Raw genomic sequence first — 17,862 nt, 5'->3', positions numbered from 1 at the left:
CGAATCACCTCAAACTGAATGCTTTAAAAACTGAATTTCTCCTTCTTCCCCCACCCGCCAAAGTCTCCATAATGCACACCTGGATCAAACTGCTTACAGCACTCAACGTCCAACCAACCATTGTGGATTCAGCTAAATCATTGGGTATAACTCTGGACTGCAACCTCAATATGCAGAAACACATTAGCAACGCAACGAAGGGAGCAAACTTTCAGATTAATACACTAAGGAAGCTGAAGCCCTTCCTATCCCCCAATGACTTCAAGATGGCGGTTCAAGCTCTAGTTCTACCGCGGCTGGACTATGGAAGTGTCTCGCTATGAGGTCTCCCCAAAGCCACCACTGCTCCGCTTAGAGCCTCTACCAACGCGGCAGCAAGACTCATCACTGGCTAGAAAAGAGGAGCCCACATCTCCCCTGACCTAAAATCTCTAAACTGGCTGCCATTTGAAGCCAGAATCCCCCTGAAAATAAATGCATGGCGCATAAGGCCATACATCAGAAAGCACCCAGCTTTCTCACACAAATACTCACAATATCCGGTGGGACAAGATGAACAAGAAGTGCTGAAAACCTCCTTTTGAAACCACAAAAATTCAACAAGAAAAAAACGTATCAACTATCCTTCTCAGGTATGGCACCCAGGATATGGAACGCCCTTCCACTGGAAACAAGACTGAACACCTCCACTTTATCCTTCAAATTGGAAGTAAAGGCCATCCTTGTGGCAAAATTCACGTAAACACAGTCCCACGTGTCTGTGAGGACTTCCATACCCATTATCAAATTTGTCAATCTAATCATTATATTTGCCATTACCCTGCTTCGTTTGTTCAACCAGGTGTTGCACCTTACTTCCTTTCTTTTTGTATGCTGAGTGACTTTCTATACATTTGACATTCTTATCATTATTGTACTACCATGACTCAACAGGCCGCTCCTGTTCTGCATCTTTTTGATTTGCTTTGCTTTTTGTTGCTATGTATTATGATCCTTGCATATCTTTAATGTATGATATAACTATACTCATGTACTGTCAAGAGCTCCGATACCCACAAGGGTCTTGTGCGCGCTGTATAAGACTTTCAAAATAAAGATAAATAAATAAATAGCGACAGACTGCTGTCTTGATGAACTGGAACTAGCTATTTGGAACTTTGCTGAACTTTCCTGAGAGTCTTTACAAGATTCACCTGCTTCCTATTTCCTATCAACACATGTGCAGTATGTGTCCATATCAGCTTCAGCTGAGGAAGATTTCCCTGTTCATCCATCATAATCTCCCTAAATTCCAGAGGCTTGGTATATTTAATTAAATCCTTTACTAATTGATTGTTAGGGCTGTATGCTACTTTATTTGAATGCAAATGCTCTTTACTTATAGAGTGAATAGCTAAACTTTAAATTCTTAAATCTGACTCTGCTGTTCTGACTCACCGTTCATTGTGAGTGATTTATTGGTTTTTGGTTACCTATGACTATAGTCACTTTGAAAGCTTCAACCAATTGTAATGTATTTAAGTTGAAGATAAAGTTTTCCTATTCCTGAGCCTCATTGGGTAACTGTCCATTCTCGAAATATCAAACTCCTTTCAGCACAGAGCAAGGTCCATCAGAGGACCAACTGTATGTAAAAGCTAGCGAGAGGTTGAGAATATATATGTGAAATTATACATGGACCCAGTAACCGCTACAGCAAGGGCAAGAGTGTGCGAGTGAAGGCAGGTGTATGTGTGAGCGTGTGCATCTAGTTATGTGCTGCCTGCATTCTGTAATACATTGAAGCAATACGTTGTCATTGCTAGAGGCAATCATTAGGGTGGCTGGGGGTAGAAATACTAAGATGTGATATCTTTGTACAAAGAAGACCTAAGGTTGTTATACTTCACAGTGCAGAGTGTTGGCTGACTACTGGCTTGAGTGGTTATGTCCTCCATGGAAAATCTACCTGGGAATTAGTCTGTTGTTGAGGATTGATGCTACAGCCTATGGCTTGGGGATGCTTTTCTGTCAGTAGCTCAGTCTTTGATAGCAAACTGAAGAGAAGTTTTGAGTAAATTGCCGGGCTGAACTCAAACCCTGAACTGACTGGTGACATTAACAACCACAGTGGCGGTATAGTAGCCCGTAGGCTTTGCTTACATGTCCACTCGCTCGCTCTTGCACTGGATCGGTATGGTCCGGACAACGTAGCAATCTCCAGCGTGTATTCACTCCCAGACTCCAAGCCCTGGAACTGATATGTAGAGATTCCTTTGTGAAGTGACTCATTCCGGACAGCTTTATCTGACTTGGTATGGTAGAGAGTGAGCTGGTAGCCCTCATTACCACCAAGGGGCTCCTCCCAAGAGGCAGATAGCTCGCCGGGGGTGTTTCCACTTTCCAGACTCACATTGTGGACAGCTAAAGGATCTAGGGTAAAGAATAGAAAAAGCATCTCATCATCAGGAAGTCCATAAGATTCATAACTGCACTGGTGACTGGATATAGAGTAACTATGAAACTGAAAAGGTACATTTGGAAAGCATAGCAAAACATGCGCAAAATTGAACTCACTCCATTTGAAACCATTTGTTATCGGGGAACATTCATTTTGTTTCCCTCTATGTGTTGAATGAATGCGCAATCAGGATGAATACGATCCCACTTCGTCCATCTGGCTCATGGGGCGGACTCTGGGTCTGGTAACCCTGAACCTGCAATGAGCTAAAAGGATCCTAGATACCTTATAATATGTTATGTGATGTCACAGAGCCGTTCAATGCATGTACTTTGTAAGCTTTGGCCTTAAACAGTCTTTTGTGCTCCTAAAGCAGGAGAGAATGAAATATGTATATCCTTTAAAGACTGAAAGTTCATTTCGGATACTTAGAGGCATCGAACCCTTTCCGATAAAACTGCTATGTTCACAGTTGAAATCAGTGTCAAAGCACTCACGTGCCAGACCATGGCCAAACCCCGTGCATACCTCTCTTTAGTCAAAGATTTTTCTCTTCTCTCCCGCTACGTGTGGTGTCCCTGGCATGGACCCACCTGCAGAGAAACATTAACAGACACAGTACTCCCTGGGGATGAGTCCAGCAGGAGCTGTTGATGGGGGAGCTGCATGAACCGATTGCACTGGCAGTGGGATGCAGGGCTACTGTCTATTGCACATGACTTAAGCCTAAGAACCTATGCAGCTTTCCCATAAAGGGTCTTCTCTCAGGTAGTTTCCATGCATTGACTGGTTGGATGGCGCGGTACAACAGAAGGTAGAGATGATGCTATGAAGGCTGACGGAGAACATTAAAAGCTCACCCTGGATACAACAGAAGTTGTTATTCTTAGCTTTCGGATTACCAGCACTATGCTTTTCAGATCAAGTCTAAATCTATCTGAATCCACAATAAGACCATTTCTAATAAAAATCTCTGCAGACAACGAAGAAGCTGCAATGTATTTAAATAAATCCTTCTATGCACTCATTCAGTTTGCTCTGACAGTTCACAATGCTTTTGTCTACGGTTTACTTACAAAAATTTCAGAATGTGGTTGATTTTTCTTAAGAGCTAAACGAGCATCCAAGAGAGGATACAGAAAAATAAACCCACACACACACTTACATCCATACCACTAATGCCATTCAGAGAGCGCAACCAACCCTAGCAGAGTTTCATTCACCTTCCATTCCTCGTTCCATCCATCTATCCATATTTTTAGCCTTCCATACACTAATTCTTTCACCATTCCATGCATCCATTGTTTCGCCTTTCTATCCATCCATCCTTTCACCCATTCTCCAATTTATCGATCCATGTAACCATCCTTTCATTCATTCTTACATTAACACATCTATCCTTTAAATATTGAGTACATTATTTTATCTACCCATCCTTTATATCGTCCTGCCACCCAGCCTCTCTTCCATTCATTATTCTTTCACCCATTCAAATATTCGCACACTCAATTAACCATTCAATCCATGTTTTCAGCCATCCACTATCTTTTCACCCATCGACCATCTCAACCTTTCATTCTTTGATTATGGCATACAGCCAGCCCTTCACGTTTCTATGATTCCACTGACTCAGCAATCCTCTCACCTTTCCATAAATCCATTGATCCTTGTAGTCGTCTTTATAACCTTCTGTTCAATCCTCCGTTTGCCCTTCTTCTATTCTCCTTCATTCCTTTCAATGTTACTTTTTACCCTACCTTTAAACCTCTCTTCCTTTCACCGATACATCCTTCATTTCCCCTTTCTGTTCTTTTTTTCTGCTTTCCTTTCATATTTCATTTTTTCCATTTTGCGTTACTACCACCTTCACTCCCTTTCCCACCTACAACCTACATTTTTCTTTACTCTCCTACTTACTTTTTCTTTCTTACATTTCTTTTCTCTCTATCTCCCTTTCGCTCTGTCCTCCTTTCTCCCATTTTTATCAGTCGTTCTTTCCGTTCTCCTTTGCTTTGCTTGCCTCCACACCCTCCCACTCTGTCATGATTTTCACTTGCACCTATTAGCTTTTACCGAATAATTTGCAGGCAGACGAGCCCCTTAAATTACTCATTTGCATTATTGAAACTAGCCTATAGTGCCCAGTGGCAATCCCACCCCCAAAATTAGCTCCTTAGCTCTCCCAATTTTACAAGCAGTATTTTAGGCTGTCCCCAATGTACTTCTCCATTTTTTAAAAATATATATTCCTTTATTTCTTGAGTTTCAGAGACCTTTGGGATAAAGCAAACCCACCAGTTTCGAGTCATCCGGCCACTCATTATCCTTCCGCATCATTCTATCTCAAACATCACAAATGTGCCCTTTGCCCAACTTGGAAGTTCATTTGTACTCGCAGGTGCAACCACTAGGTTGCTCCTTACGACCTCTGGACTCAGAGGTGGACTTCAATGCCAAGAACACTGGGGTGGTTCACCCTAGAAGGCATCAGGGCTCTCCCTCCTTATATCCGTAACCCTCTTTTATTCCACGGGTATTGTTTGTTATAAGTGTGATAAGAAATGGAGCACCTTATGCTGGAATGGGACCTTCACTGATAGCTGAGGCAAGTAAAAAAAGATGCGTTCAAACGTATGTTGTGTTCTGTATGCTTGAGGGTAAGTGTGTGTGTGAAGGCATGCATCTAGTTATGTGCTGCCTACATTTTGTTATACATCGATGCCATGAATATCCAACGTAGAGATAACTATGAGAGCAGCTGGGGGTACAAATACTAAGATGTGATATTTTGTACAAAGAAGACCTAAAGTTGTTTCCTTCACAGTGCTGAGTGTTGGTTGACTATTGGCTTTAGTGGTTATCTCCTCCAAGGAAAAGCTATCTAGACATTAGTCTGTTGTTGAGGATTGATGCTACAGCCTGTGGCTTGGGGATGTTTCTCTGCGGGTCCATGATCGCAAACTGAAGGGAAGGCTTGAGTAAAGGGCCTGCTGAGATCAATCCCTGAACTGACCAGTGACATTAACAACCACAGTGGCGGTAGAGTGGCCCATAGGCGTTACTTACATATCCACTCGCTCGCTCTTGCGCTGGATCGGTATGGTCCGGACAGTGTAGCAATTTCCAGTGTGTATTCACTCCCAGACTCCAATCCCTGGAACTGATATGTAGAGATTCCCTTCTGAAGTGACTCATTCCTGACAGCTTTATCTGACTTAGTATGGTAGAGAGTGAGCTGGTAGCCCTCGTTGCCACCAAGCGGCTCCTCCCAAGACGCAGACAACTCGCCGTGGATCTCTCCACTTTTCAGCCTCACATTGTGGACAGCTAAAGGATCTAGGGTGAAGAACAGAAAAATATCACATCATCAGGAAGTCCATAAGATTCACAACTGCAATGGTGACTGGAAGATATAGAGTAACAACAAAACTGAAAAGGGACATTCGGAACGCATAGCAAAACACGTGCAAATTATAACTGACACAAATATTTTCAGCCATTTGTTTTTGGTGAAGATTCATTATTCCTGTATGTGTTGAATGAATATGAATGTACAATCAGGATGAATAGGACCACACTTCGTCTGTCTGGCTCACAGGGCATGCCCTGGGTCTGGAAACCTTGAACCTGCGATGAGCTAAAAGGATAATATGTTATGTGATGCTTCACAGTGCAGAGTGTTGGCTTACTACTGGCTTGAGTGGTATCTCCTAAAAGGAATAGCTATCTGGGCATTATAATGTTGTTGAGGATTGATGCTACAGTCTGTGGCTAGAGGGCTTGAGTAAAGGGCCGGCTAAGCTCAATCCCTGAACTGACCAGTGACATTAACAACCACAGTGGCGGTAGGGTGGCTCGTAGGCTTTGCTTACATGTCCACTCGCTCGCTCTCGCGCTGGATCGGTATGGTCCGGACAGTGTAGCAATTTCCAGCGTGTATTCACTCCCAGACTCCAAGCCCTGGAACTGATATGTAGAGATTCCCTTCTGAAGTGACTCATTCCGGACAGCTTCATCAGACTTGGTATGGTAGAGAGTGAGCTGGTAGCCCTCGTTGCCATCAAGGGGCTCCTCCCAAGAGGCAGATAGATCGCCGGGGGTCTCTCCACTTTTCAGCATCACATTGTGGACAGCTAAAGGATCTAGGGTGAAGAACAGAAAAACATCACATCAGCAGGAAGTCCATAAGATTCACAAATGCAATGGTGACTGGAAGATCTAGAGTAACAACAAAACTGAAAAGGGACATTCGGAACGCATAGCCATTGTTTTTGGTGAAGATTCATTATTCCTGTATGTGTTGAATGAATATGAATACACAATCAGGATGAATAGGATCACACTTCGTCTGTCTGGCTCACGGGGCATGCCCTGGGTATGGAATCCTTAAGCCTGCAATGAGCTAAAAGGATAATATGTTATGTGATCCTTCACAGTGCAGAGTGTTGGCTGACTACTGGCTTGAGTGGTATCTCCTAAAAGGAAAAGCTATCTGGGCATTATAATGTTGTTGAGTATTGATGCTACAGGCTGTGGATAGAGGGCTTGAGTAAAGGGCCGGCTGAGCTCAATCCCTGAACTGACCAGTAACAACCACAGTGGCGGTAGGGTGGCCCGTAGGCTTTGCTTACATGTCCACTCGCTCGCTCTTGCGCTGGATTGGTATGGTCCGGACAGCGTGGCAATTTCCAGTGTGTATTCACTCCCAGACTCCAAGCCCTGGAACTGATATGTAGAGATTCCCTTCTGAATTGACTCATTACGGACAGCTTTATTAGACTTGGTATGGTAGAGAGTGAGCTGGTAGCCCTCGTTGCCACCAAGGGGCTCCTCCCAAGTCGCAGACAGCTCACCGGGGGTCTCTCCACTTTTCAGCCTCACATTGTAGACAGCTAAAGGATCTAGGGTGAAGAACAGAAAAACATCACATCATCAGGAAGTCCATCAGATTCATAACTGCACTGGGAACTGGAAGAGATAGAGTAAGAACGAAACTGAAGAGGGACATACGGAACGCATAGCAAAATACATGCAAATTATAACTAACGCAAACATTTGTAATCGTTTCTTTTTGGAGAATGCACAATCAGGATGTATACGATCACACTTCGTCCATCTGGCTCATGCGGTGGGCTCTGGGTCTGGAAACCCTGAACCCTTCCAGGAGCTAAAAGGATAATATGTTACAGGGCCCTTCAATGCATGTACTTTGTAAGCTTTAGCATAAAACAGTGTTCTGTTCTATAGAAGCAGGAAAGATAGAAATACGTATATCCTTTAAAATCGTTTGTTCCAGATCCATAGGTGCCTTGAACCCTTTTTCAGAATAAACAAGTATATTCACAGCATTGTTTACTTTGTAAAAATATAAGTGCCAGGGCTTTCGCCTGGAGGCCACTGCAGCTTTCTCCACACATTGCTTCTGCCATGCAGCCAATTATAATAAAAACACAACTGCAAACCGTCACACTCCTACAAGTGTGACAATTCGGAACATTTCAGGCCTCCAAATGTATAACAATGGCTTGGGCGGCAGGTAATAGTCATTTTTAATGTGTGCTGAATTACCTGTTGTTGTGTTCATCTCTAAATTAGCCAGACTGCACTATTTTGTGACAAACTGTCACAAGCACCGACATCGACAATTAAGTGCCGGTGCGCAGCACTGGAAACCACCAGCTCAAATTAAACACTGATTCACAGTTGAAATCAGTGGCAAAACACTAACGCGGCAGATCATGGCCAAACCCACATGCACTCACCGGTCTGTAGTAATAGATTGTTATTTTCTCTCCCTCTACCCAGGTGACTGCGTGTGGTGTCCCTGGCGTGGACCGACCATAAGAGACACATGAACAAACACGGTGCTCCCTGGGGCTGAGTCCAGTAGGAGCTATTGATGGGGGAGTTGCATGAACTGAGGGTGCGAGTAGTGGGACACAGGTCAACTATCTATTGCACATGACTTAAACCGAAGGACCTATGCAGCTTTCCCATAAAGTGTCCCTCCCAGGTAGTACCCATGCGCTGACTGGTTGGATGGCATAGAATGACAGAATGTAGAGGCAATGCTATGAAGGCTGGCAGAGAAACTTTGGAAATTCACCTTGGCTGCAAGTTAAGATTCTCTGATCCAAGTTGATATTCTTGGCTTTCAGAACAACCCTAAATCTTGATCCACAGTAACAGTTTTTCTAGTACAAATGCTCCGCAGACAACGAAGAAGCTGCTATGTATTTAAATAAATCCTTCCTCGGCCTCATTCAGTTTGCTCTGACAATTCACATTGCTTTTGTCTCTGGTTTACTTGTTGCAAAAAATTCGGAATTTGGTTGACTTTTCTTAAGAGCTAAACGAGCACCAACGGGAGGGCCCAGAAAAGTAAAATACCCTCATATACACTTACGGCCACTTGCATCATTGTTGCTGTTTGCGATTTCTTAATTGCGAAAATTAAGGAATCACAATTAAGAAATACATGATTGCGATTTCTAAAATTGCGAAAAACAGGATGCATCCCAATTTTGTCAACTGCATTCGCAAACGGCCGAAAATTGCGATTCGCACAGTTTGGAGATGCAATTCACAATGATGCATGTGCCCATTAGATCCATACCAGTAATGCCATTATGAGAGCGCAACCCACCCTAGCAGAGTTTCCTTCACTTTCCCATCCCTCCTTTCATCCATCTATCTATCTTTTTAGCCTTCCATACACTAATCCTTTAACCGTTTCTTGCATCACTTGTTTCGCCTTTCTACCCATCCACCCTTTCAACCATCCTTCACTGTATCAGTCCATCTAACCATCATTTCATTCATTCTTCCAATAACCCATCTATCCTTTAGTGATTCTGTACTTCACTTCATTTATCCACCCAGCCTTTCAATCTTCCAGCCACCCAGCAACGCTTCCATTCATCCATTCTTTTACCCATTAAATATTTCCACACACTTTAACAATTCGATCCATCATTTTACCCATCAATCCTTATTTTCACTCACTGATCATTTCCCCCTTCTTTCCTTTGATTATGGCATCCATCTAGCCTTGCATGCTTCTATCATTTCACTGATTCACCCATCCTCCCAACTTTCCATAAATTCATCGATACTTGTATTTGTCTTTTCAACATTCTGTCCATGCTCCATTTGCCCTTTTTCGCTTATCCACCCATACTTCCAACTTTGCTTTTTACCCTACCTTTAAACATTTCATCTTTTCACCGATACATCCTTCATTTCCTTTTTCAGTCATCTGTTCTGCTTTTCTTTCTTGCACGCTTTTGTTACTACCTCCTTTACTCCCTTTCCCACCTATATTTTTCTTTCCTCTCCTACTTTCTTTTTTCTTTTTTACATTTCTTTTCCTCGTATCTCCTTTTCCAACTGTCCTTCTTTCTCCTATTTTTATCAGTCGTCGTTTGCGGTATCCCTCGCTTTGCTTGCCTCCATACTCACCCACGCTGTCATGATTTTCACTTGCACCTACTAGGTTTCACTGGCTGATTTGCAGGCAGACGAGCCCCTTAAATGACTAATTAGCATTTTTGAAACCAGCATATAATGCCCAGTGGCAATCCCTCCCCCAAATTTAGCTGCTAACCTCACCCGAAATTACAAGTGGTATTCTAAGGTATTTACAATGCACTTGCACATTTTTTATATATTTCTTGAGTTTCAGAGACCTTTAGCATGAAGCACACACACCAGTGTGTAGTCATGAAGTCACTCTCATTACCCTTCTGCGTCATTCTATCTCAAACATTGCACATTTGCCCTTTGTCCAAATAGGAAGTCAGTTAGGGGTCGCAGGTGCAACCCCTGGGTTGTCCCTTATGACTCCTGTCCTCAGAAATGGTAGTTCAATTCCCAGAACACTCGGTGGCTCAACCTTATAGGCATCAGGGCTCTCCCCGCCTCATTTTCACCGCACTTTTTATTACATTAGTATCATTTGTTATCAGTGTAATAAGAAATCGAGCACCTTTGCTTAAATGGGGCCTTCACTGATAGCTGAGGCAAGTAAAAAAGATGCTTTCAAATGTATGTTGTGTTCTGCATGCTTGAGGGTAAGAGTGTGTGAGTGAAGGCATGTGTATGTGTGAGCATAGAGTAAGGTTATATTCAGCCTATGTTTAGTATACGATTCTGCCATACATTGCCAATGCCAGGGGCAATCATTGGGGCAGCTGGGGTAGAAATACTAAGAAGTAATATATTTGTACAAAGAAGACCTAAAGTTGTATCCTTCACAGTGCACAGTGTTGGCTGACTACTGGCTTGAGTGGTTATCTCCTCCAAGAAAAAGCTATCTGAGCATTAGTCTGTTGTGTAGGATTGATGCTACAGCCTGTGGCTTGGGGATTCTTCTCTGTGGGGAGCTCAGTCCATGATCACAAACTGAAGAGAAGGCTTGAGTAAAGTGCCGGCTGAGCTCAATCCCTAAACTGACCAGTGACATTAACAACCACAGTGATGGTAGTGTGGCCCGTAGGCTTTGCTTACATGTCCACTCGCTCGCTCTTGCGCTGGATCGGTATGGTCCGGACAGCGTAGCAATTTCCAGCGTGTATTCACTCCCAGACTCCAAACCCTGGAACTGATATGTAGAGATTCCCTTCTGAAGTGACTCATTCCTGACAGCTTTATTGGACTTGGTATGGTAGAGAGTGAGCTGGTAGCCCTCGTTGCCACCAAGGGGCTCCTCCCAAGACGCAGACAGCTCGCCGGGGGTCTCTCCACTTTTCAGCCTCAAATTGTAGACAGCTAAAGGATCTAGGGTGAAGAACAGAAAAACATAACATCATCAGGAAGTCCATCAGAATCATAACTGCACTGGTGACTGGGTATAGAGTAACAATGAAACTGAAAAGGGACATTCGGAAAGCATATTAGAACTCACTCCATTTGAAACCATTTGCTTTTAGGGAACATTCATTTTTCCTCTATGTGTTGAATGAATTCACAATCAGGATGAATATTATCACAGTTCATGTGTCCGGCTCATGGGGCGGGCTCTGGGTCTGGAAACCCTGAAGCTGCAATGAGCTAAAAGGATACTAGATAACTTATAATATGCTATGTGATGTCACAATTCCGTTCCATGAATGCACTTTGTAAGTTTTGGCATAAAACAGTTGATGAAGCGAGTTTCAGTGACTTGATGCGTTTATACTCGCAGATTAAACTCCCATAATAAATAAATATTAATGGTTTTTGCATGATCTTTGTACTAATTCAACCTGGTTTAAAATTGCACACACGAACACGAGGGTAACATTATGTGCTTCTATGTTGCACATGCAAGTTTGTGAAAATTAATTTATTAACCTTGTCTATTGTTTGTCAACATTAATTGCGGATGTTTATTTAAATGGCATGTGCTTATTTTGCCTTTGTCTATGTCGTGTCATATAAGTGGCATAGGTTCGTGGAGAATCCTGGATGAAGAGGGTTTTTATAAAGCTGCATTCCCGTTTTTGCTTAAAGCTAGATAACATAAACTAATGGGTTAACATTAGCAAGGAGGGTGGGTAACAGAATATTCTTCATCACTCGAATTAATTAATGCCTTGTGTTTCCTTGCTTATTAGTGCTTCGAAAAAGAGGCCTGAGGCCTAGTGTTTTTGAAAGCGTGTCCGAAAAGCCTATCATGAAGAGCCGAGCACAGCAAAAGGACGTGGTCAAGGTTGCCACAAGATAATGTCCGAAAAATAAATATATCAATGGAACTGTGCAGGACATGCTCATTGGTGTTAGATTTCCAAGGACAGGTTCCGGCAGAGATGCTGAGATGAGGAAGCAGCGAAACTGTTGTTTAATAGTTTTTGCAACATTTACGGAAGTCCATGTCGCCTCAGGACTGAAGACAATGGTCTCACTGAAAGGCACAAGTTTGGATCGTGGAACGATGAGCTAATATGGCCTGACGGCTGTTAGCCAATGGCTGCGTTGTATGTCACTAATAAAGTATTCTTTTAGTTAGTTTTAGATAGTGAAAAGGTATAAAAATTGGCCCCTTGGGAGGAGCCTGCTGGCTCGTTCCAGAAACCTGCTGTGCGTGAGATGCTGTCGGACTTTTGACTCACGTAAGAATTATAGAACTTATGCTTTTCCCTTAGGTTTCTAAAGAGTTAGTTAGGGAAATAGAATTTAGGGAATGAGGTTTTTTTCTCATTAATTGTTTTTCATGCTGATTTTCTTTGAAGTGACATTCTAATGTGCCTTTACTTAATTAATAAAAATGCTTGAAAATGCTAATAAAGATAACCTGCTTAATATGCTCTTATTTTCAAAATAAAATTTAATAAAATAGATTTTGAAATGACAAGCTGGTCTTGTTTTCTGAATCTTGTTACCATCAGTTAATTCATCGCTAAGGTGACTTAATTAAATGTTTCCGTTATATATTTTTATAAATATGTTAGTGATATACTGCAGTTGTACATAATGTTTAAATAGTTTCTAAATAGATCTGATTAATTAGGTCACTAGATTCAGTAGCCCAACATTTGTCTCGGTAAACTATGGGCCTATGATTAATGGTGAGTATTGTGGTATTGGGTAGTGTTGTTGAGACAGATTTTCCACGGGCCGCTGGATCAATTTTCCTGGTAGCAGAGTTATGATGGTTACTATGGTAACAAACTCGCTACGTATAGATACATAGGATATATGTCTAAAACATGTTAAGTTAGTCTTCCTTCCTGTTACATGTAGTTGATAGGTTTTTTCCAGCAGTGTGAAAATTCCAAGTTGTTCTGGCCAGAGCAGAGTAGTGTGATAGGTGAAGTTACACAGTTCATTTGTTCTGTTTCAAATTAATGATATTGATATATCATTAGTGTTGTGGACGTACAGCACAAGTTTAGGGATTCTAGGTATGACATATTGTATGTATAGTGAGGATTGCCTATGAAATCGTAGCTTTGAGCATAGGGACTAAGCGCCCGTTTTAAAACTCGCTGTGAAAAGAGTAATAGGATTTTTCCAAGCTTGAGTGAAGGGTAAGGAAGTGTCGTCTATTATTACTGGCGATTCAGGATTTCTATTGGTTGGTTAAAGTCCTGCCGAGATTTCACGTATGCATGGTTAGGGTTTTCCGTTTGAATGTGTATAAATGATTTTGTAAAAAAATAGCGTCGTCTATTTCATGTGAAAGGATACACGTTTGATTGTAAAACTATCACTTTATTTAGTGAAACAGACAAACAGTTTGTTTTTCTGTAGTTACTAATTGAATTCATTGAAAGAATTGTTTTTAAAATGGCGCTGTGAAAATATTTTGTAAAGGAGGGGTGAGTTTACGGAGTGACATGCGCCGCTCCACTGCAGCGGCAGTATACGTCACGGGGTTCGCGCTGTGATTGGTTAGCATATATCACAGCAAGCGCACTGGTTGGTTCACGTGATCGTGACGAGCTGATTGGTCCTTTCTGAAAACAGTATTTTCATTGGTTGAGCAAAGTGGTGACGTGGCTTAACCTGATTGGCATGTTGTTGAGTTTCACGCACGGTTTGGCCAGAGTAGCGGAACAATAAAAATACTTACGATCTTTTTCTAATTAAGTGGAATAGCTTTAAATCATGAGTTATTGGTACGCAAATCAGGAGAAGAAGCCTTCATGGTTTCAGAAATTAAAAAATGTTTTCAGTTCTGATGAGAAAATTGTAACGCGAGGTGGAAAATTACTTCATAAGTATAAAACACCCGCAGCATATATGGAAGGTGAATATGGTTATCATACTGTTCTTTGGTTAGACAATTGGATAAAATATACCAAGGATGATGGTGTATTAGCGTGGCCGGAAGATGGGTCATTTAATCAAAAAGTTTTGAGAAATTTGAGAGAAAAAATGATGACTCTTGTGCCTAAGCCTAGACCTACACAATTTGAAGCTCTAGTTGAATGGGAAGTTGAAATGATGGAACTTGAACGAGAAAATAGAGGCATAACAAGAGGCCCAAAATTAGATATTAATAGGGAAACTCATGAAGATAAGGTACAACGCTGGAGAAAATATGATATGAGTGATGGTCTATATCTAGTTAGAGTAATGGTTTCTGAAACTTCAGGTCAAAAGAATACCAGTAAAAGAGGTCATCTTGATGAGGAATTAGATGATGCAGTCCTAGAAGACATTTTTATTAATCCACCACCTTATCAGCCAAATTGTTCACAGTCTACTCCGAGAGTTTCTTCAGGAACCTCTCCTAGTGCACCTCCTAGACAAGCTGATGAAAATTCACCCAGATTTTTCAGATTACCTGAAAGAGCAAGGTCAAGAAGTAAATCTAATACTCCAAGAGAAAACAGAAATTATCCAGAGATTTCAGAGCTGAGAAATAATTTCCCGAGAAATGATAAGAGAACAGAGAGATCAGAAAATGTACCAAATATTTCAGAATATTACAGAGCAAAAGAAGAATTAATACAGCAATTAACAAAAGGGATGGAAGCAGTAACAGTACCAGTAACAATTGGTCCTGTTGTACCAGTTTTTGAGCAAAAAGAAAATAGACATTCAGCTCTGATTCCATTAAATGCGGAAATTCACAAGGTAGCTGAAAGTTTTTATTCAGAATTGTCAGAATTGCAAAAAGAAAAAACAATGCCAGATTTAACTTTTAATCAAAGTTTGTCAAATAGTCAGACACCATCAGTTGCAGAATCCGATTCTGGTTCTCCTGAAAAGAGCATAAATAAAACAAATTTAACGCCGACTTCGCAGATTTCGCAAATTCCTATATCTAAACAACTAGATGTGGCAAAATTAAAAGCAGATTTAGAAGAACTAATTATTGGCACAATTGGAACTGACTGTTTGAAGCAATAGCAGGATGATGAACTGCTGTTTATTTGTAAAAGTATTCAATGGAATCAAAAAACAAATATGATCAATTTGAAGAAGTGGCTGCTGAATTAGACGTAGATTTGACCAGACATAAGCAATTGCAAAAGCATTACAGAGTAGATTTTTCAGAAAAGGATATTGAGAACCTGAATAGTACAGGTAGGATTACCCATGTAAAAGAATTAGTTGTGTTCCTGAAAAGATTAGGTGAATTAAGTAAGTGGAGAGTGAGATGGACGAAAAAGAAAGAAGAAGAAAAAAGAGAAAGAGGGGAATTTGCAACTGAATTTCCTATGAGGGAAATAGCGGGTGGAGGTTATGTTCATGTACCATGGACAAGGCAGGATATTTTGCTATTCACGAATGATTTCCCTCGGCTGAGAGAAAAACCAGTGAAATGGTATCGTCAGGTAGACAGATTCATCAAGGTGTCAAAAGTTCTGTGGATTGATCTAGATGGATTCTTTGACATTGTTGTCCCATCAGATCTTTGGACAGAATGTAAAATTTCTGTGAGTTGGCCTAAAGAAGAACCAGCCCGAGAAAAAAGAACAGGTGCCCCTTCACCAGATGTTATGGATTTCTATGACAAAGTAATTGTGTGGCTGAAAAACAAGATTCATCCAAAAGAAGTAGATTGGGTAAAATTGACAGAACAAACCAAGAACCAAGAGTCAGTTCATTCATTTTATGAAAGGTTACTGCTGGTATTTAAACAATACAATGGCTAAGAAAAAGTAAGTGAAAAAGACATGAGCCACTTCATATACAGATTTGTTTATGGCCTGAGACCTGAAATTAGTGAAATGATTAGGAACGGAATTGTCGGTTGGCAATCACTTTCAGTTGACAACATCCTAAGAAAAGCAAAATATTGCAGTGATGAGATAGATGCAAAGCAGAAAAAGCTTAGGAAAAGGCAATGTGGGCACAAGTGAAGGTAGCTGAACAGCAGATAGCAACCTTAGAAAATGAAAATGTTTACCAGAATCAAGGAAAGTTCAAGGCAAACCCGAATAAACCAAAATTTAATATTAACATTGAAGAGCTCAAGCAGAAGCTACCATGTTTTAATTGCGGCAAAATTGGACACTGGAAGCGGGAGTGTAAAAATCCGCCCAGAAATTTAAAAAATTCATCATTAAATCCACAGATGCAGAGTGAGATAAATCAGCAGCAACAGCTATAGCGACAGTTAAATGAAATAAGTCAGCAGCAACAGCTACAGCGACAGTTAGTGAATCAGCAGAGCCAATTGAATCAGCAGAGCCAAATTCCACAGCCATCTCTCCCAAATTGTGTGAATACTCAGAGGTTCAATCCTGAGATGGGATTCTGCGGAGGTGACTAGGTAAACAGATCACAAAGAGTGTATGTGCCAAATGTTTCTCAGCAATATTGTTTGAACGGAGGGAGTGATTCAGAGGATAATTCATGACGGTGCCTGTGAGAGAAAGAAGAGTGTGTGTGCTTGGAGCCACTCCTGAGGTAGATCAGGCAGGTCCATTTGTAAATGGTAAAGTGAATGATGTAGATGTCACTTTTCTTGTGGACACTGGCGCTACCCGTTCTACTATTAGATCAGTGGAAATTGAAAACCTTCCTCTCTCGGGTGAAAACATTCAAGTAGTAGGTGTAGCAAATCAGCACATTAAAACAGACCTGACTGAACCAGTTGAAATAGAAATTGGAAATTTTAAAGATAAACACAGATTTGTTGTCTGTAACAGTAGTCCAGTTAACCTGTTAGGGAGGGACCTGTTGTGTAAGATGAACTGTAAAATATATTGCTCACCGGATGGTATTGAGCTTTAGACCTTTGAAGAAGATGGTCTGTATAAATTAACAATGTTAATGGTTGAGGAAGAAAACCAGCTGTTTCCTGTTTTTGATAAAAGAGGTAGTTAATCCGGAGATTTGGGATTTAACTGGTGATGAAATGGGTTTAATGAAACATGTTGACCCAGTAAAAATTACTGTAAAACAAGGGATAGATTTTCCAAACATTCCTCAGTACAAAATGAAAGCTGAAACTATTGAGGTTGTCATTCCTGTGATTTAGAAATTCATAAAACAAGGTGTTTTAAAAGAAATTGAGAGCAGCCCATGTAATTCACCGATTATGGGAATCAAAAAGCCAACCGGAACTTACAGAATAGTTCAGGACCTGAGAAAAGTTATTCAAATAGTTGTTCCATGTTGTCCAGTTGTACCAAACCCAGCGGTAATTCTATATCAGATTCCGCATGATGCAGAATGGTACACGGTCATAGACCTGTGTAATGCCTTCTTTACGGTTCCACTGCATCCAGAGAGCCAACAAATTTTTGCGTTCAGATTCCAAGATCGTATCTTAGCATGGTGTTGTATCCCTCAAGGGTATACTGAGAGTCCATCTATCTTTAATCAGTTGTTAAAGAAATCCTTGGAAGATCTAGATTTACCTGGTAAGTCAACATTGGTCCAGTACATTGACGATCTCCTGGTGGCTGCAAAAACAAGAGAAAATTGTGTAACAGACACTGTTACTCTTTTGAATCGTCTGGCAGATGAGGGACATAAAG

General features: G+C 41.2%; 1 protein-coding gene across 1 annotated transcript in view; it reads right to left on the bottom strand.

Moving 5' to 3' along the window:
• Window positions 1–17,862, bottom strand: part of LOC147712454 (receptor-type tyrosine-protein phosphatase V-like) — a 558,680-nt gene that overhangs the window by 472,199 nt on the left and 68,619 nt on the right. The window contains exons 4-8 of the mRNA XM_086923127.1: window positions 10,949–11,218; window positions 7,072–7,341; window positions 6,313–6,582; window positions 5,507–5,776; window positions 2,143–2,412 (exon numbers count right to left, since the gene is read on the bottom strand). Coding sequence (XP_086779253.1) covers window positions 2,143–2,412; window positions 5,507–5,776; window positions 6,313–6,582; window positions 7,072–7,341; window positions 10,949–11,218 — 1,350 coding nt within the window. The remainder of the gene's footprint in view (window positions 1–2,142; window positions 2,413–5,506; window positions 5,777–6,312; window positions 6,583–7,071; window positions 7,342–10,948; window positions 11,219–17,862) is intronic.

This window comes from Lissotriton vulgaris, chromosome 5 (genome assembly GCF_964263255.1).
Source record: "Lissotriton vulgaris chromosome 5, aLisVul1.2, whole genome shotgun sequence".
Classification (NCBI taxonomy): Eukaryota; Metazoa; Chordata; class Amphibia; order Caudata; family Salamandridae; genus Lissotriton; species Lissotriton vulgaris.
Note: the sequence above shows the minus strand (reverse complement) of the source record. Positions and strands in the feature narration are given on the sequence as shown.